The sequence below is a fragment of the Danio aesculapii genome, chromosome 2 (assembly GCF_903798145.1).
Source record: "Danio aesculapii chromosome 2, fDanAes4.1, whole genome shotgun sequence".
NCBI lineage: Eukaryota > Metazoa > Chordata > Actinopteri > Cypriniformes > Danionidae > Danio > Danio aesculapii.
This window is the reverse complement of record NC_079436.1, coordinates 12,543,858-12,568,483: the sequence shown is the minus strand read 5'-3', so window position 1 is coordinate 12,568,483 and position 24,626 is coordinate 12,543,858. Positions and strand designations below refer to the sequence as shown.

The 24,626-nt window shown below is 35.3% G+C and overlaps 1 protein-coding gene across 1 annotated transcript in view; it reads right to left on the bottom strand.

Moving 5' to 3' along the window:
* The window catches only part of ccdc18 (coiled-coil domain containing 18), a 71,580-nt gene that overhangs the window by 31,195 nt on the left and 15,759 nt on the right, over positions 1-24,626 (bottom strand). The window contains exons 10-18 of the mRNA XM_056473076.1: positions 22,623-22,710; positions 22,322-22,539; positions 20,457-20,567; positions 20,164-20,295; positions 19,944-20,078; positions 15,705-15,782; positions 11,596-11,712; positions 11,336-11,503; positions 5,234-5,376 (exon numbers count right to left, since the gene is read on the bottom strand). Of these exons, the coding sequence (XP_056329051.1) occupies positions 5,234-5,376; positions 11,336-11,503; positions 11,596-11,712; positions 15,705-15,782; positions 19,944-20,078; positions 20,164-20,295; positions 20,457-20,567; positions 22,322-22,539; positions 22,623-22,710 (1,190 nt within the window). The remainder of the gene's footprint in view (positions 1-5,233; positions 5,377-11,335; positions 11,504-11,595; positions 11,713-15,704; positions 15,783-19,943; positions 20,079-20,163; positions 20,296-20,456; positions 20,568-22,321; positions 22,540-22,622; positions 22,711-24,626) is intronic.

Below are 24,626 nucleotides of genomic sequence, written 5' to 3'. Positions count from 1 at the left end.
AGGCAAAGATATTTTTTGAATAATTTCCATATTAAAATATGAATCATAATTTAAAAGCATATGTTTAAGAAACTCATAAACATTAATTATCGATTTTATAATACAACAGGTAAAACATAAAACTATAGGTATTGTGAACTAAACATTTAAGGCAATTTAAAAAACATTTGGTAAGCATCTTCTGTTAAATACATATTCATTATTGATATGCGCACCTTTTGGCGTTTGTTTTCCGCTACACACATGAGCTGGCAAAAGTCCTGCATATGCAAAGTGTTCATGCAGACATTTGTAAAACTGATCAAACATTTACATATCTCATTACAATACTTTTGCATAATTCTACTTCTATTTTAAAATTAAGTAAATTAAAGGAACTTTTAAGTGAACTTTTAAGGTATTGTGTTAAAATGGGAGAAAAAAAGGTTTTATATTGTACATGGGAGAATGTGTTTCTGTAACATTTTTGTGAAATGTTTAGAAAAATCAATGTTTGATTTATGTTAAAATATTTTTTATTCTTTATTGTAAATGGAAAAGGTGCTTTTTTAAAAACATAGTTGAATAAATTTACTGAAAATAAATTGACATTTTGGATATAGCAAAATGCCTTTAAATAGTTCTTGAAGGAACATATCTGACACTGTTAGGGTACAAAGTGTCTTGTCACTGTAGTGGTACTATCATGGATCAGATTTCTTACCTTTGATGAAGGTACAATATTGTATCTGCAGGTTTTAAAAACCAAAAGGTACATTTTGGTTTCCTATGGTACAAAATCATGTCCTTAAAGGTACAAACTGCAATAATACAAATTTGTTTCTTTGTGTTAAGGTACAATTCTTGTTTCATAAAAAGTTTCTACCACCTTCTGAGAGCGTACACACAACTACACACAAACGCACGCATGCACGCACGCACGCACGCACGCACGCATGCACGCACTAATAATTAGTTAAGTGGTGACATGCTAGAAATCCTTACTAATTATTAAGATTTGATTGAACAAGTAAATGAGGCAAACATAGTAACAATGCAGAGTACCCAAGCAGCTGTTTAGCAATGACCCAGACTATCATATCAACCTCCAAGCTTAGGCCAAGGAACTTCCATTATAAATGTCACAAATATCTATCCATGTATGAGGTTTAACTCTAAAATGCTTGAGTATTTTGCCCATTGTTACTACACATACGAGCCATTAGCGATACTAGGCTTGACATTAACACCCGCCAACCTGCCAAATGCGGGTAGATTTCAGCTATGGCAGGTTAGACAGCCGCTCTCACTAGCCACTTTGGTGGGTTGAAAATCATTTTTAAATTGCCTGCGCTGACTCGTCACTAAAGATTAGAATGTTTGTGTGTGCAAATGTGATCTTAGAATCGAGAAGCAGCACGACTGACAAAAATAACTGTTCACGCGAGCAAAAGAAAGCAGGTGAATACCGAATGAAATGATTACGCACACAGTGAGACAGAGACGATCCTCACTGACTGACAAGGGCTTTAGTGTCGCACGCACAGCTGATGTGATGTACGCGAGTGTTTTAAAAGCTTGCAGCTCTCGTTCCTTTGCGTGAAGCTACTGTGCCTGGAAACGCAACTGGTGAGATTTGGGGTTGCTGCTTTCACTTTACCGATTCTTTGAACAGATTATTAATGGACCTAATGCTAACCGTGTGCACGTGATCATCCATTTATTATCGCATGCAGAATGTTTTTCATTTCCTGCTTTCCTTTGCTTACAGTTATTTTTGTTAATAGTTTAATTATTATCCTTTACAATAACATTGCTTTAATAGAAGATTAGATTTAGCCAGGACAGACTACTGTGCATAGTTTTAGATACGTGAGATTATTTTTTAAAATGACAATTGTTTTTTTTTTTAAACATGTTTGTTGAATAAAAATTGTTTGTATACAGTTATATTTAGCTTGTTTAAAATAGGTCATATTTTGATTTTGGGGGTCTCCAACAACAGGGTCAAAAGGTCAAAAAGTGCAAGGTCAAAAAACACTTTCATTGTCTTATAATATGCATTTATTTTTACCTAATTATCCCATCAACTCCCAAATGATTTGTACAGAGATTCATTTATTCCCAAACCCCTCCTTAACGCGATGCCAATCTGCGCTGATTGGTTCAATGAACCAGTCTATTGAGATTAGTCAACTGCGTTCAGCGTGAGACAGAAAGAAATGCCCACCACGGCTTATCAACAAGTAGTCTTCACCATAAGTAATAATAATGACTCACATTCAGTATCATTCCACACAGCGGCAAAAGCTGAACTATTTTGAAACCTGACTACCCTACGTGTGTAGGAACAGCTGATGGTGGCCATAGCAATGACAAACGGCAGTGGATCGCGAGCTCACAAATGCATTTAAATCTGTATTAGATGCGGTATGAGAATATAAATAGTTAACCAGATACAGTACAAGCGGTTACAAGTAACAAAACACAATTAAATACATCATTTGCAAGTTAGAGAAAACAAGGCGGCAACCATTTTAATCACACTTACACTTATGAAATGGAGGAAGAAATTGATCCATGAACTGTGTGCTGTAAATTTCCTGTCAAGCTCTGACAAAATCCCATACATCAATAGTCTTTTCTGATCTATCCTTTAACAAAAGGCAGATTAATCCCTCGTTGTAAGTGTGTAGATTGCTGTAGCACTGGTCAGAAAAATGAGGGGAACACAGCACAAGGCTGGGGCTATATTGCTGAGGTATTATTCAAAAATAAACTTCAACCACTGACTCTTTACAGTGTCCCTTTCAAACACGGTGCACCTTCAAAATTAAGCTGGATGTTTCACTTCACTTAGAGCTGTGTTACACCATAGACTGTAAAATATATGGACGGAGTATCCGTGACGTCACTCATAGGTTTCTGAAGAGCGCAAAAGAAGCCACAAGTAGGCGCGGCCAACCGTCGCCATTTTGTTCGCACGTCATCGCACCCACGGCGGGATACCAAACAAGGGCAAAGAGGCGGAGAGTGGGCGGAGCTACAGACACCTGCTGGAACTTTGCTTGGACCTGGCAGACAGACTTTACTTTGGGAGAACGCTTAATACTTTATTAACTGCGACTCGCTTGTGTTCTGACCACATGTGCTTGGCTGTACACTATATCAGTAAAGTGATTAGACTTTCAAAAACACTGTAGTAATACATTGAGCCACTAAACATTGTTCTTATGACGTTTTTCTACAGGAGGAAAACGCGAATTACTTCCAAACACTTCAGATATAGTGTGTGTGTTAGTAAATGCAAGACTATTGATAAAATCCAGCACAACACTGTATGACAACGCTTCAGATGACTGTTCTAGAGCCTACAGCTAATCAATCTGTCACATTCTGGAGTGCTTTACGGGTCTAAAGAAAAATATTAATGATAAATGATCTTAAATAAAACAAATACATTTATAGAGATGGTATACAAGTATATTACTTTACTCACATGGGAAACGGAGGCCACGTAAATGGTTTGTGAGCACAATTAAATGCACACAGCATCCCATATCATCTGATAATTGTAAGAAATAAGTCCAAAAGGCAACTGACTGTGTAAAGCCACATAAAACAACACAAAAATACGATGAATATGCCGAGATCAGTGGCTAATCTGCTGGATTCAGCTGAGGTGAAGTGACGGCGACCAGCGAGACCTAGCTGTCACTCAAGTGGCCACGCCCTTAATTATGCAAACTTAAAATAACCTAATATAAAGGAAATGGATGAGTTATAAAAAAATTCACCCCCCTCACAGTTGTCATGGAGGGTAATAATAGCTATATGAACCAAAATCGTTCTTTGTACCAGGCTGTAAACACCTTTTTTTCTGCTGTAAAGTTGGCCATTCTAACAGTGGGCTCAATTGCAACTTGCTCTATTATGGAGCCAGGACTAGCGGAATTTTGATGAATTGCAGTTTCTGTTACTTCCGTATTGGCCTCCCGAGGGAGAGCGGGAGGTTGCCGCTTGTGTTACACACTGCATGGAAGGTCATTTTCAAAAACCCATAATAGGGGCTCTTTAAAAACTGTGCCAAGGAAATAATTTGTTTGGTGAGGCCAGAGGAAAAAAAACAAAATCCATAGTGTTGAGCCCTGAATAGTCATGTGAAATAAAAACTAATTGCACTATGACACTATGAAACCCCAACCCACTTGCTCATTGCTCATTGAGCAAGGTCATACACAACACACAAAAAAGTTAAATAATCAATGAGGCAAGTGGAAATGACACAAAATTGTGAAATCAGGTAATTTTAGCATGCCAAAGTCAAATGTCATGCATATAAAATATATTTTCCCAACAACAAAATTGTGGCTAGTAAAAATGGCAAGTGGCTAGTAATGTTGGAAAACTACCAGCCACAGTGGCTGGTGATCAAAAAAGTTAACGTCAAGCCCTGACACTAACCTATATATCTAGCATGTATGGACCTCTGCAAATCATAAATAAGGGCTACGAAAGCATTACCCTCTCCTGATATTGTAAAACAATTACGAAAAAATTTATCAAAGTATTATATTTTGCCTTTGGGAATTTGGAAAAGTTCTACTTTTTTACTATTAGATAATTTTTTCAGTGCACTCAGCATCTACTGTAGCTCATGTGACATAACAATCAGACATCAGACAAAGGTGAACTCCATTTACTGAGTTATCAAAAATGTAAGTAATTTTGCAGAAGAAAAATAAGCTTTCACCATTACATACATTGGGTCTGTAGTAACCCTTTACACCTTTTACAAAAAAGATTTTCTTTTATAGTTTTATTTACATATTTATTGTTGAATTGGAATGAATAGATGGAGCAAGACTAAAAATAATACCAAACGTTAAAACTGAATGAGGGGGAGGCTAGTTTTATGTCTCGTATTGCTAAAAACGCAAGCTATGGGGGTTTAAAAAAAAAAGAATTACTAGTTCTATGTTGGGTCATTTATTATTCAATTCATTACTTTTACGGTTTACTTTAAATTCTAAGATATAGTCGCGTCGTATCAAAGTTATAATTTTGGTTTAAGGATCAAATTCATTGTGTGAATGAATTATTACCACTATTATCCGTTCTAATAAGCATTTTTGAGCATTCTGATCTTCAGATAGGGGTTACGGTGTCACTAATAATTGAGTAATTATGCAAAACTGAGACTTCCTCAAAACAAAAGGTAAATAAAGGAACTGAAACAGGCAGTTTGTCTCACGTTATGGAGCCGGAGAGCTCTGCAGCCTGTCTCTCCTTCTTCTGCACCTCCTGGTTGACCTCCTCTACCTCCCTCTCCCTTATTCTCAGAGCCTGAGACAAGGCACTGCGCTCCTTCTCCAAGTCCTGCTCCAACTGGGATACCTGTGGGCAATCGGTAGATGTTATCTCACTATCTGCATAGATGGATGTCTCATGCAATCAGGTCATGAGACTATTATTATCCTATTTGGCTTTTTTAACTTCATTGGGAGGATTGTTAAAGCTCCCATCTTATGAAAATCTGGATAAACCTAGCTGTATAATAAGAGTTCAGTAAATGGCATTGGCATACCGTGAGCCTCAAAACCATTTCTTAGCCATCATTCTTGTTTAAAAAAAATCTCAGTGTAAAATCTCAGTTAAAAACAAGGCGACAAACTCAGATTTTGATAATCTACACGGGATCATTAATATGAATGCAGCAGGCAGCATTTCATTGGCCACAAAGTTTATTGGTGACATTACAACAATTTTTTAAAAATACATTTTAAATGGGACAAGCTTTAAAGGTACTGTGAAGTGCTTTGAAATGTGCATCTTTATTCAATGTTTGGCATAATCTCAACCAAAACACGAAGAGAGGGCAGAACAGTGTAGCTCCTCCTATTTAAAAAAAAACAGCCAATAGTGTTTTGTTTTATCAAAGCTCTGCCAGTGAGAATGGTTGAGCTTATGTGAATCAAATGAAAATCAAATGAGAAGCGTCTTGAAGGGAACAGGGCATGCCAGATACTGAAGAGCATTTGATTGGTTAAAATGTGATGAGAAACTGTAGTGTGAGGTGACGTGAATATAACGTTGATCCATTTAGGTGGAAGTGACAAACTACAAGTTTTAAATGGTTATATTAGTTTTTATCTTCTAAATGCGAATTGTGTCACTGTTTTGGGGCACACTAGCTTAAAGATATCTTAAAACTAATAATACTAATACTAACATCTAAAAAACTTTATACTAACATCTATGAAACTTAATTTCATGAGACCTTTAAAAGAGGAGTAAAATAGCAGTTTTGATAAGGGAGCAGTGATCTGATGACACAGCTGCTCATGAGATCCGGATGAAGGACCTAAAGTACATGCAAATAATGAGGGAATGTCCTGTGAGTCACGCAACAGTCTGCTTTGTGTTCCGATTGGCCTTTTATACACTGGGGTTTCACGCTTGTGAATTTTACATGAGAACGAGAAAAAAATGGTGTCTAAGGCTCACAATATGGCCATTTTCATATCTCTTATTATTCAACTATGCCCAGGTGTACCCAGATTTTGTTTATAGGGAACCTTTAGGCAAAAATAACATTTAGAACAGCATCATAGATATATACACTAGATCCCACATAAGAACCCTGTGTATGCGTCAATATTGCCGCCATATTTGTACAGTGCTCCCAGGACAAATGTTATTCAACCGCATTAGTCAAGAGTAAAGCCAATGTGAAGATGCTGGAATTTTACGCTGCGAACAGGTGTAGTAAGGAGCAAACAAAGAAAACAAAGCATAAAGGCAGCACATTTTATAGGTAAGATTTCATTGTTTACATTTTTGTATGTTAAGAACTTTTGTGCTAAACAAGTAATGTTATTGATAGTATTAGTCATAGACCATAAGGTAAAGTAGCGCCAACTCGCGCTAAATACTAGGCTTGTGCTAGTTTTGTTAAATGAAATCAGCAAACTATGTAAATAAAATACGTTAACAAGACACTGATGGGGGAAACTTGAATTATTGTCGGCTAAGTGAAGTAACGGCTACCTTTTGAAGTAACTTATAAGGGTGCCTGACAATAACAGAGCCTGCGCATCAATGTGCATACTGTCCATCATAAATTATTGAATAGTACAAATGTTATATACCATTTAGATCAAAAAGGTGGATGTGCACATTGAGACGCAGGGATATCGATGGTTCACACGAGTCATTCATAACAGGGATTCATTCACAAACAAATCGCTCCCTCCATTAGAATGAGAAGTGAAAGCAGGAGTGTGTTTCAGGACATAAATAAGATCTAAGAGAGGGAGGAAAATACATTTCCATGCACACAAACAAATGATCTTTGTGGGCAATGCTTGTGCCGTCACTTATCCATCAATATAGAAAAGTGATGTAAAATTATAATTTTCATAATTTAAAAAATATCTGCATACTGACCACCGGGAAAACTCCCAATCACAGATATATGTAGATATGTCTATATATCTATGGCTTCAGATGGCCAGTCATCTGCACCTTGGTCCCACATTCATTTCAAAGGAGCACTACCCTGTACTAAAATGCCAGCTCTATTGACGCATATTGATCCTTCCAATATATCAGTGTACAATAGCGTACGATTTCATAGAATAGCGTAGGTGTCATCTAATTTAAATATCTATGGAACAGCAGCTAAAGCGATGGTTTTGGGGGGTCATTTGTTGTAGTAATTTGCACGAATTTATAATTTTTAAATTGTACCACATGGTCAAGGATAAAAACTTTGACTTTATGGTTCAATTATTCCATTAGAGGTTCAGTACAAACTGTTTTGTAGAAGAAGCCTGTTTTGTGTTGGGGAAAACAACCCTTAAGCACAGCTATACATAACTTCTCACACATGAATGACTCTATTATTCATTGATCTGATATTAAGAAGGGTGACATTACAAAACACTATTCGGGATAATGAAAACAAAAGCAAAAATGGTTTTGTCGGATGTAATTGTATGATTAATGTACAATTTGTAATATGATAGTTTAATCTTTCTCACAGTAAACAGAGCCAGCTACTGATGGTCGGGATATAAGTCTAGGCCTAACCTAAGTGTTTGTTAAATGTGAGGCATAAGAATTTGACCTGAATGTTGTTGTGACCTAAATGTAAATGTTTGACCTATATTTGTTGTGCATATAAAATCAAAAAGAGCAAATTTTTCAAATAGTAATGCAAGTTGACAGAGAAAAAAGACGATGAAGACTGTGACAAATAATTATTACTTACAATCACAAATACTTAATTAATTACTTACTCCCAGGGCCGTTTCTTTCGAAGTTGATATTTAGCCACACCATGTTGGTGTTTTATAACAATTTTTACGAGGTGGGTCTTTAGCTCAATGCTTAACCCCCAATCTGGAGGACCAGGACATACACACATACACTAAGGACAATTTAGCTTACTCAATTCACCTATAGAGCATGTCTTTGGATTTGTGGGAGAAACCAGAGCACCCGGAGGAAACCCACACAAACAAGAGGAGAACATGCAAACTCTACACAGAAATCGAGCCAAGGCTTAAACCAGCCACCTTCTTGCTGTGAGGCTTTCTACACCTTCTAGTCAGCCAACCAATCACAGTGGAGGAGGGGTAGGCTAAATACAACACTGACCAACTGTCACAACATTCTTGTTACAAGTTGTACAATGACCACTAAGCAATAAAAAAGATATAATAATATTGATTTACACTGTATATTGTGGACTTGCAGACTTTTTCATACAATAAAAATAAGCTTTCAGCGCAGCTTTGCCAGTTTGTGATGTAACTAATCATCTTGGACTAATTTCTGATATAAACAATTTGGTGGTACATAATGATTTTTCCCCTTATTAAAAAATAGTCAAGCCCTCAAAAAGACATGCTTGTACAAAATGCCGGTTTCAATAGTAAAACCATAGGTGGAGCGTGTGTAAGGCTGGGGAAGGCTTAGCCTCCCCCTGGCCAGAGACCACAGAGATAGCAGCAAAGAAAAAAACTGCATTGAAAACATGTAATGGGTGTAGGGCGGAATATGAATGTAATTTAATGTTACTGATTAACAGAACAATTTAGTTATAGTAAGTTTGCCAATCAATTTTAAAGTCCCCCTCCGCACAAAAAAAATGAGTTGGCAGCAGCTCTGAAAACGAAACAGAAAGTGCTGGCCAGCGGACTTTTCCAATATGCTGGTCAAGGACCAAGAAATAAAATGACAAATGAGTATTACGAGAGAGGTATAATCATATATTATTCTGGTTTAGTTAGTTTTCAGTGTTAAATGAAATGCTTTATTTTGGTTGTTTCATTGTAACGTAGTATTCCAGCCTAGTGTAGTAATCTTGTTTTGCAGTTTAATTCTGCTGTGTTTTCTACAGGGGTAATGGAAAGTCAAGATTTTTAATTATGTTTTAATTTGTATTTTGAATAATATGAATCTAATTTAAACAATTACTCACGCTAGCTAATGGCTACTGGATCACCTATACTCTGCAATGGTTGCCTCTAATTTAATTGCCAATAAGTTTACCACAGCCCGTGATAACGCAAATAAACTCCAAGTTTATTTTGTCATATTTTCATTCTTTTTTGTTGTGTCTAGCTTAATAAAGAAAAATAAATTCGGTATTCAATATTAAAAATGCTTAGTTTTATATATTTATTGCTGAATTACAAGTTCAGTTTTCGATTGGCCTCGTGGCAAAGTGAATGATTTCAGATTCTTGACACATTTTTGCAATTTATTTATTTTTGCAAAAGGGTTGGATATTCAAATGTCACTTGATAAATAAATTACTATATTACCAGAGATCATATATATAAGAAACTAGCCATTATACACTTAGTTTAAGAGTAGGCACTGAGGTCCATCCTATTTAGGTCCACTCATTTTCTGGCCCTTGGCTGCATATCGAAAGTGACTATAATAATTGAATGAATCTAATAAAATAATTTAATGTGCATGTTGAATATAAGACGTTTGTTGAAAGACGGTGCTTTTCATGAAAAGTAAATCTTTTTAAATGCCTTAAAGGGCAGCCCATGTCTTAGCCTTACCCTAGAGTTAGTTTACCCTTCGCCTATGAGTAAAACTGATTCTCTGATACCATTTCTTCTTGGTGTTGTTAAGTACCAGAGTTAGGGAGATATTTTGGAAAAGAACGCTCATTTATAGATCACGGAACTTTATTACTTATGAAATTAGCACCATCCTTAAGATAGAACAAAAAAATTAGTCCAGGTCTCTATTTACTGAGGCGCCAGTCTCAAGCCACCATTTCTAAGCATTAGCATTTAAAACCATTAAGATCTCACTCAAAAGGTTTTAATCATTTTCCTATTTAAAGCTTGACTGTTCCGTAGTTACATTGTGTACTGAGATAGAATTTAGACAGAAAATGAAAAGTTGTTATTTTCTAGGCTGATGACTAGGATCTGATTTAATAATTTATGCTAAGCTACATTAGTAGTGCAAGCTACATTAGTTCAATTCACCTGTACCGCATGTCTTTGGACTGTGGGGGAAACTGGAGCACCGGGAGGAAACCTACGCAAACACGGGCAGAACACGCAAACTCCACACAGAAATGCCAACTGACCCAGCCGAGGCACGAACCAGCTACCTTCTTGCTGTGAGGCGATAGTGCTACCCACTGCGTCACCGTGACACCCTAAGACCATTGGTATCTCACTCAAAAACGTAAAAAAGAGTTTCAATAACTTTCCTATTTAAAGCTTGACTATTCTGTAGTTAATGCCAACTGAGGCTGTTTTTTCCCTTCACTTTCATCAGTTGGTAAAGTTTGTTTTGGAGCTTTGGTGGAGTTGCACTTCAGTGTTTCGGCTTTCAGCACTGACATTTACATTATACTAATGTACTTCAACTGTGAAAACTGAACTCAAGCAGTTTAAATTTACTGAAACTTCATCCATATTAGGCTGCTTTCTACATTTCTACATACACAATCTATATTGTAAAAAGTGCTTCAGAAATAAAAATGAACTGAATTGTAGTTACATAGTGTACTAAAACACACAAAAAAGGAAAAGTTGCTATTTTCTAGACCGATATGGCCAGAGAATAATCTGATTAATATCGGATATGCATCTGAGGGCCTATTCTGATTTATTCTAAGCTAAAAGTGCTCCCACCATCTTAAGAGATCAGCTGAAAGGATTGAAAAATGGTAAAACTCAACTGTTTAACTCAAGGAGAGTTGTAAAATGAACCTATTTCCAAAAAAACATCAAGTGTTGCTTTGATTAGCTTTCCACAAAACTCCGAGGCCTGATCAAGACGTTTAATCCCCCTGGCATGTGTGTACCTGGCTTTGCAGCAGACTCTGACTCTCCTCCAGCTGTGTGATGCGTGACGTGCTCTCCTCCAGCATGCAGTGCTGGTTCTGGATGGAGTGCTGTAGCTGCAGGTTCTCCTCACTGGAGCTCTGATAAGCCTCACATTTCCTCCTCAGCTCTTCCTGCAGCTGTGACAGCTGATAAACCGATAACCCAATCAACATCAGGGGTCATTTAGTTTCATTCAAATAATGTTCGGCCAGGAGTACAGGAAGAGGAAGTGACTGACCTCACTGCTCTTCACCTCCAGCTGCTTCTCATGATGGTTCTTCACCTCCTCCATCTGTTGAAGATAAAGACTCAGCTCCTCTTTGCAGGAAGACAGTTCAGTCTGCAGGCTCCTCAGCTACAAATATCAACATAAAAATGACCTTAACTAAAGTTGATGCAATAAAGAAATTAATCTCATGATTATGAGATTTTATCCAATTAAAAAAAAACACTTTGTTTAATATTAAGTAAAGTTCAAATCTAAATTTGTAGGCCCCCTTTTGCTTTTTTTAAATATTTCTTAAAGAGGTGGTCCAGAATGTAATTTTAAGGCTTGGTTGTGTTAATAAGATGCTTATGTTTCACTTAAAAATCACGTTTTTTTTTTAAATCTTACTTTGATTATATACAGCTATTCAGCTAACATGAAAACGACTGGCATTTTTCCTAGTTCCTCTGAAAGGCCCGCCCTCAAGAGGCTCTGATTGGTAATCAGCACATAATCTATAATAATGTGCTGTGATTCGTGGATCGGCTCCACGTCAAGCCCGTACAAACATGCGCTTTTGTGCTGTGTAAACAGTCAGTCAACCTCATGCCCGCTCTCTAAAATAAAATCTGACAAGTGTCTGTAACGATTGAAAATGAGGTGCGGCTCCTTTAAGAGAAATCGCCATTGTGTGTGTGAGTAAAATGTCTGTAGACGTGTGTAACACGAGAAGCGCATGTGCGCGGGACCGATGTTTATTTTTATTTTTCTCTGCTGCTTGGATTAAGTTATTGTTCTGTAATATACAGTGATGCTGTTGACAGAAGAATAAAGCACAAGATGGACCTGTGCGAGCCTTGATTTATTTTTCTGCTGCTACATGAGTTAGGCGAGCTCTCCTGTATTTTTTTAACTCAACGCGTTACACAACGTCTTTCACATATATTCAGAATATGCATGTGTAAGTAATATGAATTGTTCATATATCTTTTGCGAGTTCATTATCTGAGATGTAAAACGCATGGAAAAGCTGCCAATAGAGAGACACGCACGAGCTGGTGAAGTGTGTGTGTTTACAGCAGTTTGACTGATAAATATGAATTTGTAGCTAAATTGTTAGCGGTGCCAAACAGCATTTTCCGTTGTTTGCATCTTCGCTACAGCATACCGTTAAGGCTAGACACTGTATATGTCATGATCAGTTTTAACAAATAAAAACACTTACAGGCAGCTTCTGCTTGTTGGAGCTGCTCCTTCTTTAAGGAGATTTTAACCGAATTTCCAGGTTTTCCATGACCGTATGAACCCTGGTTTGTGGACGTTAAATCAGGTTTACTTTGTACATAAACATAACAGGTATCATATAACAAAGGATATTAACGTTTATCCTGTCACAATTGCTGTGTAAAAACTAAATGCGCGTGCTGTATGTGTGTGTGGGTCCACTGTGTGTGTATAAGTGTGTCTGTCCGTGAACTTTGTAACACAGAAAGGCTTGAGTTAACTCCACAACAAATACATCAAATTCTCATTGGGAAAGTTTTTACTGTAGTATTTTTCACAAACGTTAAATGAGATCTGCTTCCTTCATGTCTGTCTGTTTATCTGAGGCAGCCGAGGCAAAGACGGAGGCACACTGACAGGCACGTGGGAACGGTGGGAGAACCAGCATTAAAGGCACAGGCCACAAAAACAGTTTCATAGTGTTCAAAGCAGAAAATCCCAACCTTTTAAAAAGTATAACAAATAATCTGATGGGTGTTTTGAGCTGAAATCTTACACACACATTCTGGAGACACTAAAGACTATTCTTAAATCTCAAAAAGGGGTAAAATAGGTGCCCTTTAATAGAAATTAGTTATTACAATTATTATGTTTAGAACTGTGTTGAAAAAAAAAATCTTTCTGTTAAACAGAAAAGGGGGGGGCGGGGGTTGGGGGAATAAACAGGGGGGCAAAAGATTCTGACTTCAACTGTATATACTTGTGGGCCACTTTATGACAAGATTTTACTTTCTATGAGGAAAGACCAGATCTGTGCAAACTCTAACTTGCCCAGAAGCGAATTTGATAAGAACTTGAAAGATTACAAATTTCTTCAAATATATAAATGATGTTTTTACATTGTAAGATGCATTCTGAGGGAGCAGGTTTGACAGCCTGTGTGCAAGGGACAGTATTATTTATCCAATGTAATGCAAATTATAAGTGCTAGGCGTAAAAACACAGTTTCAAAGAAATGCATACTGTCAGTTCCAGACACAGCTCTGTGTTTTTTCACACCAATGGCTTGGTAATACTTTCAGGCAAAGGCCAAAAATAAGATTTGTGTACAAAACTACTACTAAACAAGATTTTGTGTCCATTCACCTCTCTGTTCCCTCTGCCCGTCTCAGCACAATAGAGAGCAGAGCCTTCAGTCGCTCTGCTCTCAAACTCTGGAATTCTCTTCCTCCTGACATCCGCAACATTGACTCCCTCGCTCTGTTTAAATCCAGACTTAAAACTCATCTGTTCAAAACAACTTACTCCTTATAGCTACATACTACATTCTGTATCACGTCTTTGTATTTTATCATCTTCTCTATTTTTATACTCTTGGTTTATTTTTCAATTATTGAATTGTATATATATATATATATATATATATATATATATATATATATATATATATATATATATATATATATATATATATATATATATATATATATATATATATATATATATATATATATATATATATATTTATATATATATATATATATATATATATATATATATATATACACACACAGTTGAAGTCAGAATTATTAGCCCCCTTTGAATTTTGTTTTCTTTTTTAAATATTTCTCAAATGATGTTTCACAGAGGAAGGAAATTTTCACAATATGTCTGATAATATTTTTTCTTCTACAGTTACTCTTATTTGTTTTATTTTGGTTGGATTAAAAGCAGTTGTAAATTGTTAATGAACTATTTTAAGGTTAAAATTATTAGCCCCTTTAAGCAATTTTTTTCGACTGTCTACAGAACAAACCATCATTATACAATAACTTGCCTAATTGCCCTAACCTGCCTAGTTAACCTAATTAACGTAATTAAGCCTTTAAATGTCACTTTAAGCTGTATAGAAATGTCTTGAGAAATATCTAGTCAAATATTATTTAATTTTATTTATTATTATTTACTGTTATTATGGCAAAGATAAAATAAATCAGTTATTAGAGATGAGTTGTTAAAACTATTAGGTTTAGAAATGTGTCGAAATAAATGGGCAAAAATAAACATGGGGCTAATAATTCAGGGAGGCTAATAATTCTGACTTCAACTGTATATGTTGTACAGTGACCTTGGGTTTCTTAAAAGGCACTTTAAATAAAATGTATTATTATTAAACTTGTAATGGCAGTTTTAGTTTGTACTAAAAGTGCTACCTGCTGTAGTACAGAGATTTTTCGATGAACGAAGGATTCTGCTTTGAAGATACCTTTAGTCATTTAGCATTAACGGATCATTCTGTTGCTTATCATCCACGTTTCTTTCATATTTAATTTTACCTGAAAATCCTCCTGGTTTTGTCTCTTCTACAAATTCACAACAAACTACAAACCTGGCAGATGCATAAGACTGACACGTAAGACTTTTGTAAAGATGTTTAAATGATTGTTTTGTTTTTTGTTTTTTATGTTGAGCTTATCTCTTTTCTTTTTCTTTGAATGATTGGTAATTAATATCTAACCTAACAGAAAATACTTATTTCAGGTTTTATATCATATCCGCTTGAAAGACTCGCAGATTAACCTACTGCAGCATCTTAAATTGGGTAGGAAATATAAAAAATTAAATATGAAAGAAACGTGGATGATGTGACAAGATGATTGGCAGGGCAGGTAACTAAGCAACAGAATGATCCGTTAATGAGTATGTGGTATGTACCAAAGATTGCATGCATCTACACTCAAAAAGTATCGTTAAGAGGTACATATTTGTAGGACATGGGATACAATGTTTGTCATTTGTATGGGACAAATGGGTATTAAAAGACATGAACCACCATTATAGACAAAGCAGTGTAAAAACAAACATCCTGTTATTGTCATTATAACACTGAGGTAAAAAAAGCAAGTCAGTCTCACCTTTGAAGCAGAGTCAGCAGCTTGTTCTTCCACATTTCTAAGTGTTTCTTCGCTGCATTTAGATTTTGCTTCAAAATCCTGTCCAAAGAACAGAGACCGATTCAGCAGCTAGACATAAACTTATGTTCTTCATGTGTTTCAGTGCAGTCCAAAAGTATGAAATAAGTGAAAACATTAATATTTAATTTTTTGTAAATTTCATTGGAAAATAAAGTGCAGAATGTGATCATCTTGTTCTAAAGCAAATATAGTCTGAAATCTTAAAATAATAGGATCTCCAATGGAAGCAAAAATATTTGTTCAATTTTATTTACATGTGGAAATTTGTACAAAAACTGAACTCTTCATTAGCGAGGAAAGTGTGGGAATAAAAAATTATAATAATCTTAATAATCAAATTAACAATAATCTATATATAACTGAAAAGTTATATTCTTTGGTTTCACACATTCTCACATTCAAAACTCTAGCTAGGGTGTGGTATACATTAAAACCTCCTGCTTCCTGAGCACTGGCTGTGCTAAAGTGATGCAAACACAAGGGCAGGGTCTCAACGACTGTGTCTTTGTCTTTAGGTGATACTTTCAAGCTGATCAGGGCTGGTGAAACCTCAGGATCTATTCAAGACCCTAAAACAAGATCTTAACTAAAACTAGTCCAGCCCGTTTTCTATGTCTCCACCTACAAACTCAGCCCCCTCCTAAAACACATGATAGACTCATTTTAGACTTGACTTCAGACTTGTAAGAGACTCCTGTAGGCTCTTGCAGACTCATGGACTTCATGAAGACGCTGTATGAGAGCAGACTAACCAACACTACTCAAACAAATTCTGCCTCTTGAGTCTCCTAGACTGGGTTCTCTCTCATCTTCATTCATTATTTTTCCAACAAAACAGATCTGCTCATGTGTGAAGTTAAAGTGAGCAGACCATCTACAGAACAAGCAGTTTTTATGTAGACAATAATAATATTTTACATTTTAATCCTCTAATTTTTCATATTTAAAGATATTTGTGTACTGCTGTGAATCCCTATGTGTAATAAGCAGACCCACACAAAATCTGCACGCAAAGAATTCCACAGATTTTTAGCCCATCGAGTCTATTTACTTGTGTAAATGTGTGTAAATTTATATTTATTCAGTTTTTAAATTTATTTCAGGAATATTATTGACTAATATGAAAATAGTTTTAAGATTGATGCACAATATAGGTTGTAAAGGAATATTTTCTGTCTTTTGGTGGATATATTATATGAGAGACTTGCTTTGTTTACCAAATAAAGTGGATCTAATTGGATTTGCATTGTAAACATTAAATAAAAGTTAAAAAGGTGTTATTTTTTATTTCATATATTAAGGTTTTAGTTATGATACTCCCAAAATCATTTTGCATAAATCCGCAGATTTTTAACAAAATTCTGCGCAAAAATAGCAAAAAATTCCATCTGCCCCTGGTAATAAGCAACGTTTATGCATGTTTTGGACCCACCTATCACTACCGCTCTCTTTAAATAACCAAACACTGCGTCATTGTCTTTAGACCAGCCTTTAGCTAATTAATATTGCTGTTTATTTAAATTTAAATAGCAACCTATCAACAATGTGCCTTAAAGGCACAGTTCACCACAAAATGAAAATTGACTTACTATTTACTCACTCTCAAATCATTATAAACCTTTATGAGTTTCTTTCTTCTGCTGAACACTAAAAAAGATATTTAGAAGAAATCTGAATACCTGCAACCATTGACATCCATAACAGGAAAAACAAACACTATGGAAGTCAATAGTTACAGGTTTTCTGCTTTCTTCTAGATATCTTCTTTTGTGTTTAATAGAAGAACGAAATTATGACAGAATTCTCATTTTTAGGTGAACTTTCCTTATAACACACCTCCTTTTCAGACCAGCATGACTATGGGTGCAAATTAGTGGTGTCAAATTTAATTGTTTCTTCAGTGAACCGCAATGCAGGCGCGGACAATTCGGTATTGGTTCAGTAATAATCATAACCGGTTATTGCGTACTGACATCATTTCTCTCATATGCGCTATGTTGCGTAGCTTACTATGGCGAGGGAGGCGAGCGCGAGTATTTACAATACTCCAACTACTTAAAAACACAGAAACTGTGAACAATTTCACTGCGTGTGTTTGCTGGACAGTCTTTTACTGACACTTACAGCAGAAGCCCCAATTTCACTGCAATTGAGAGAATGAAAGTAAACTCCATTTCTCTCTCTCTCACTGTGGCCCATTTGACCTGCTGCGTGACTTTTTCTCTCCTCTCGGCTGTTACAGCGATACTTCTGGATCCAGACACGAGTGCGCTAATTTTCCCCATCACGTCTATCATGGAAAAAACTATATAAAACCCGCAAAATGCCTATGCAAAACCGCTTAATCTCCAATAATATCCAGCTGCAGGGCCGCAGAACCACACACGTTTGAGGCACACACAATCCAGCACACACAATCTAGGCAAACCATATATGGTTACGACGGATGTTAATGTTATTTACATCTTGTCAGACATCGTCATCAATATAATTTTAAATATATTGTTAATAAATAATGGACACAATAAACAAATGTTTACTATTTCACAAATATTGCGATCGAGACTGGCAATGGGGAGCCTTGTTTCCGATCGACATATAATAGACAGTATAACATATAACAGTTTTCTATCAGTCATCATAGATGACTATCGCAGAGTAAATATCGCAGATACTCTTTTGCTGGCCTTGCTGAAAGACCTAAATTGGACAGGTTTAATGTATATAATGGATTCATTTATCATGAAGCAAATAAAGCAAGTTAATATAGACAATAATACATCTTTATATGTAACAAAAATCTTTTTACATGTAATAAATATATAACACTATATTAATATTTTACTCAAGCGATTTAATAGTATTTATTATGCTTAATTATCTAATAACTTTTTTATGAATGATTTCCCACATTAAATACTATAGTAATTAGTTATAGTAAGCAATATATTGTTTTCAAACCATAAAGTATTGGTAATTTGTTTTAATTATAGTTGTAACAAATTTAGCATTACAAACAAATTAACTGTTAATAATTAATTAAAAATTACATATATATATATATTACTAACAGTTGCTACAGTTTAGTAAAACATAGTAGTTTATAATCAGATAATCAGTTAAGATAAAATAATATATAAACTATATTATATATTGTTTAAATGATTAACTAGAGTAATTTATTTTAATGTGACACATTATTGTTTGCTTTTTATATTTTACATTAAAGCGATTTTAACCAAGTATGATAATATTAAGATCCTGAATTAGTTTATTACACTTAATCCTACAATTAGAAGGTCTATTATGTTTTCTTTGTGAATGTGGACACGTGATTAAAGTCATAAGTGTTTAACCAATTATTTTTATTCTCGTAATTTGAGTTCAGAAACTCCAGAGATGTTAAAGTGATCGTTACGATATAATAATGATATAATGACTGAAATGGGAAACCGTATTTGTGAAATTCAATAGGTGGCGATAATGCTCCTAAGGAGTTTATGGTTTGCCTAGATCGTGTGTGCAAGACTGTGTGTGCCTAAAATGTGTGTGGTTCTGCTGGTCTGCAGCTGGAAATATCTCCTCAATCTGGCAACACTGCACCCCTGCAGTTTATCAGTGTCACTCATTGGTGAACAGCGCCTGTGAAGTAAAATATAAAATTGTGAATGAAAAGCATCGTCAATGCAACGTGATGCACTGAGATATCGAATTGAACCGAATCGATGGCATGATAACCGTAACCGAACCGTGAGACCAGTGTAGGTTCACACCTCTATGCATTTGCTATTTAAACAATGGGGCGCAGGACATGAAAATCCAACCTGTGCCAGGCTGATAGCAAAAAACACTTGCATCGCACCTGCCGCCACATTGCACAAGGTGTATTCAATTCAATTTAATTCATCTTTATTTTCTACTGTATAGCGCTTTTACAATGTAGCTTCTGTAAAAGGGGCTAAGCATAGAAGTTTTAGTAAATCGAAACGATGTCAGGTCAGTTTTCAGAGTTGAAGTTCAGTTTAGTTCTGTTCACTGTGTGGTTTAGTTTGAATTTTTAGAATTTTGTATGATAAGGCCCTTAAAATTGTTTGAAATCCTGTAAGTGTAAATGGGAAAAAAATCCTATTGTCTCAAAATCTCTGTATGGATGTTTATATATGAAGGATGCGATCTGACCTCAGTGAGCTGATCTATAAAGCTCTGCAGAAGAGTTGCTCTCTGCTGTGCCGCCTGCTTGTCTCTGTGAACATCAGTCAAGTTTTGTTCAAGCTCCTCGATTTCAGTCTGTTTCTGAGCCAGAGACAACTGCAGCTGAAACATACACACACTTTTTTATTACATTCATTGGATTTTTATAACATTTTGAGTGCAATATAATTAATAAATGCACACATACCACCTCTCTTTCATCCTCCAGTTCCTTGCATTTGTGTGACTGCTCTGCCTTGACTTTGTCAACAGTCTGCTGATATTCCCTCTGTTTCTTGTTCAAGACTGACTGATAGTGCTGAATGCTGCTGGTCTTCTCCTGATTGAACCAAGAGAACAGGATCATTCAGATACAGAGAACTGGATAAATCTGCAGTTTTATTTTGAAATGTTTTATGTGTGATATTGTGTGTATGTGTGTGTGTGTGTGTGTGTGTGTGTGTGTGCGTGTGTGTGTGTGTGTGTGTGTGTGTGTGTTACCAGAAGGTCTTGTTCAAGGTGTCCTGTCTTCATTACAGCCTGTGAATAAGCAGAGCTCTTCTCCTGCAGCTGTTTCTCTAGGACGGCTACACGCGAGTTCTTCTTTTTCAGCTAATAAACACAAGTTCTATTCAGTTAATGTACTTCTGCTATGTTTAAAACAAAGAGCAACTGTAGTGAAGTACTTGAAACGTACACTAACAATCAAAGGCATGATCAGAAGGGATTTTAAAAAAAGTTTTAATAAACCTCCTTAGCTCACCTTAGCTCATTGCATTTATTTAAAAGCAGCTAAAATGTAGTAAAACTTATACTGTGAAACAGAATTGTGCAAAAAAATTGTTACACTTTTATATGCAGAAAAAATATTGTCATATTTGATGAATTTATTGTATGCTTTCCATAAAACATGAAGATGCTTAAATTAAATTTGCTCCTATGTAATCAGTATTTAACTATTTAAATAAGTCTGGTTATTAGCATAAACCTTTTAGCATTTTTATTGAAATGTCCTATTACATTAAATACAATAAAATACTAAAATACTGACGATACATTCTGTGATGGAAATGATTGATTAAAACGTTTATTACATAATCAAATTAAATTAACAGGCAAAGATTATGTCACATTACTGTATCACTGACATACTACTGTAATTTCTCTAATCCCAATATATAGATTTGTTTTAAAAATAGTTTTATATTTCAAAGTTTTAGTCATTGTGTTATGTCCTTATAATATTTGTATGCATTTTGTTCATTTAGTACAGTAAATGTAAATGACAATCATAAACCAAAAAAATAAATGTTATGTATTTATTTATGCATACATTGATTTCTTTTTCACTTACAAAAGTAGCACATGCAAGTGCTTACATTTAATTTATTCCTATTTAATTAATAGCTAACTATTTAAAGGCTGTTTTAGCATAAAACGTACAGCACAACTATTATAAGTATACATAAATGTTCTATATGCAATAAAATATTAAAATAGCAAATCATCATTTTAGAATTATAAGGTTCTATCTGACATCTTTGTCAAAATTGAGTTATTGACATATTCTTATTTAATGACAACTTATTTACATTATGGGATGTTTTTTAATAAGTTGTTTACATTTAAGACTTTTTATTAAAAAAATATGTTACACACATACTGTTTGCTATATGGAATGCAAAAACTTTGAAGCTCAATATCTCAAAATCATTCAGAACGCAGATAGAACCTTATAATTCCAAGGTGACAACTATTATATTTAAATATGATTATATTATATGGTGGAAATTATTGACTAAAACATTTATTACATGATCGAATTGAATTAAAAAGCAAACATTATATCACATTACTGTTTTACTGGCATACTAGTGCAGTTTCTGCAATAATAATAATAACGACTTTAATATTGTTTATTATATTTTTACAATTGCATATGTCTATATATCATTTATACATTTTTAGTATATTTGTAGCTCATTTAGTACTATAAATGACATTTTATGTATTTATTTATAGCTAAAATTGTAATTTGACCAGTAATAATAATACTGTTAACAATAATAATTCTGCAAAACATGCAAGACATTCATATGCATTCACATGTAATAATGATGCAATTCAAACTGCATTTTATCCATACGTTTTTCCACACGTTCAAGTTTTTCTACTTTGGTGCAGTCACGCATTTTCATTCAAGTCTTACAAGTTCCTATAAGTATTCAACACACATTTTATTATAATAGTTCTTGATTAACTTGGAGACATGAATACAAGTTCTTACTTAACAAAAAGATGCTTTTCTTGGCAGCCAAAATTCAAATGCCATTCTACAGGACACACAACAGTGGCGCAAAACTCACCTCTTTCTCCAAGGCAGTGGCCTGTGTAGCCTTTTCCAGGAGCTGGTTGTGGAGCTGCTGGTAGTGAGAAGCTCTCTCAGTGATGGAGGTCTGCAGAGAAGAGATCTCCTCCTGGGCTCTGCTCAATCTCTCCTGCAGGCTCTGAGTGGCGCTGACCTGACGGCTTTTCTCCTTCTCAACCATCTGAAGAACTGCCAGAAGCTTCTGATAGCGCTCACCTATGTAAACAGGGCAACAGGTTTAAGTAATGTTTTGTCCAGTAAAGAAGTGTCAGTCTGAGTTGAATGAATTAGATGCTCACCAGAGTTGTGTCTGAGAGATTCAGTGGTGTTTGTGTAAGAAAGTGCAGGCAGCAAACAAGGGTTCACACACAGCACACCCTCCCGATTCTGAAACAACAGTCATTCCAAAATAGCATTGTGATAATTTTGCTAGCGCACATTTTTACTAAATTGTTTATAAACAGTGAAAGAATTAATCAAGTTTGTAAAGCTATAATTGAAAATATTTTAAAAAAATGTTTTTTTTATGATAAAATGGGTTTTAAAAGAACATTTTACTGCCTAATTGTCAACTATTTGGCTATAACAGTTAAAACATTGTCTCGCATATCAAATTATTGATTGCTATTTTTTTATTATTCAAACGCTATTGTATATTGCATTTTTCTTCAATATCACACAGAACTAAGTTAGGGATAAAATATATCCAAGAGGCTGACCTGCAATTTGATCAAAACATGACCCTTCTGTACATAGATTTCAAATATCGTTTGAAATCGTTTGATCTATCAGTGTCACATGATTTTGTTTAATCGTGCCCCTTTTCCCAGCACCGTACAACAGAATTTCGCATGCTCAAACTTTAGTGTGCAGCAGCTTTATTCTACAAAATCAGCTGTCCGTAAAAAACAATGACGTAACTCGCAGCTGAACTATCATAGTGCGATGCATCGTTTGGGAAAAGAATGATGTAGTGACGAGTGTTTCCCAAAACCTGTAATTTCTCTGTCGCAGATCCATTGTTTGAACCACGTTAGTTATAACGTTAATACACCTGTAATAATGCTCTAAACAGGGTGGTAACAACTTCTTTAGAGAAGAACCCCATCATTTCTTTGTGCAAATTATATCGTTTTACACGAACACGCATTTAAAAAAAAATCCAATATTACTTCTGGTTAAAACATGCACTCGCTTTCCATATTAATTGAAATATATGTAAATGGTACATATAGGGCCTATGATTCTTTTACATATATTATTGTGAACATTCCATATTCTATTCTAAAACATAAAAGTCTAGTTGCAAACCACTGACTAAATGTTCTAACCAACAGACCCATAGACCCATGTCAAGTACAGTAAAGACACTTAATAAATAACCTACTATATATTAAAAGCATTAACGTATGCTATGTTTTTGTTTCACAAGCTTTGGAGACGTAACATAAATTCCTCTTTTAAATAATAGGTCACCTAAAGCTCCTGAGTCATGGCTGTGTCCAAAATGACAGTGTTTTCAAAGTGCACTGCGAAGGGAACGTAATTGTAAACATAAAGATCGCTAAAAAGAACTTTAAAAATGCTTTGAAAGCAAATTACACCTAAGAGGTGACTTTAATGCTTTATTTTAAAAAATCATTCCAAGTTTAAATGTTAGAATGTTCTCAATGAATAGGGCATAGGGGGGATAACTGGGATTAGAACACAGCCAGGAACTATGTTTCTAACTACAGCTCCAGAAGTGCAGTTGTAAGCATACAAGTTTGCGACGCAGTTTGCGAATGTCACTGACACCCGGATGAGCTAATGTTATTCAGTTGTTATTACACAGCTGTGTGGAATACTCGATTTTATTTAGTCAGGTGCAACATTCCAAGGTAAGTTATTCCGAAAAAAAAAAAACAGGCTCATCTGGAAACGTTGAATCATCTTGACCATAAATAACTAAGTTCAAATCCATATACTCATATCCACATTCTTAGGTGCCTGTTTGTCTGTCACCTCATGGGTTTTGACTGTTTGGAGCCATCTTGTGACTGAATGACTAAACCAGGGGTCACCAATCTTGTTCCTGGAGGGCCGGTGCCCTACAGATTTTAGCTCCAACTCTAATCAAACACACCTGAACAAGCTAATCAAGGTCTTACTAGGTATACTTGAAACATCCAGGCAGGTGTGTTAAGGCAAGTTGGAGCTAAACCCTGCAGGGACACCGGCCCTCCAGGACCAAGATTGGTGACCACTGGACTAAACCATGGGATATTATATGCTTTATCCGGTTAGTTTCTCTTCTGTTAGCC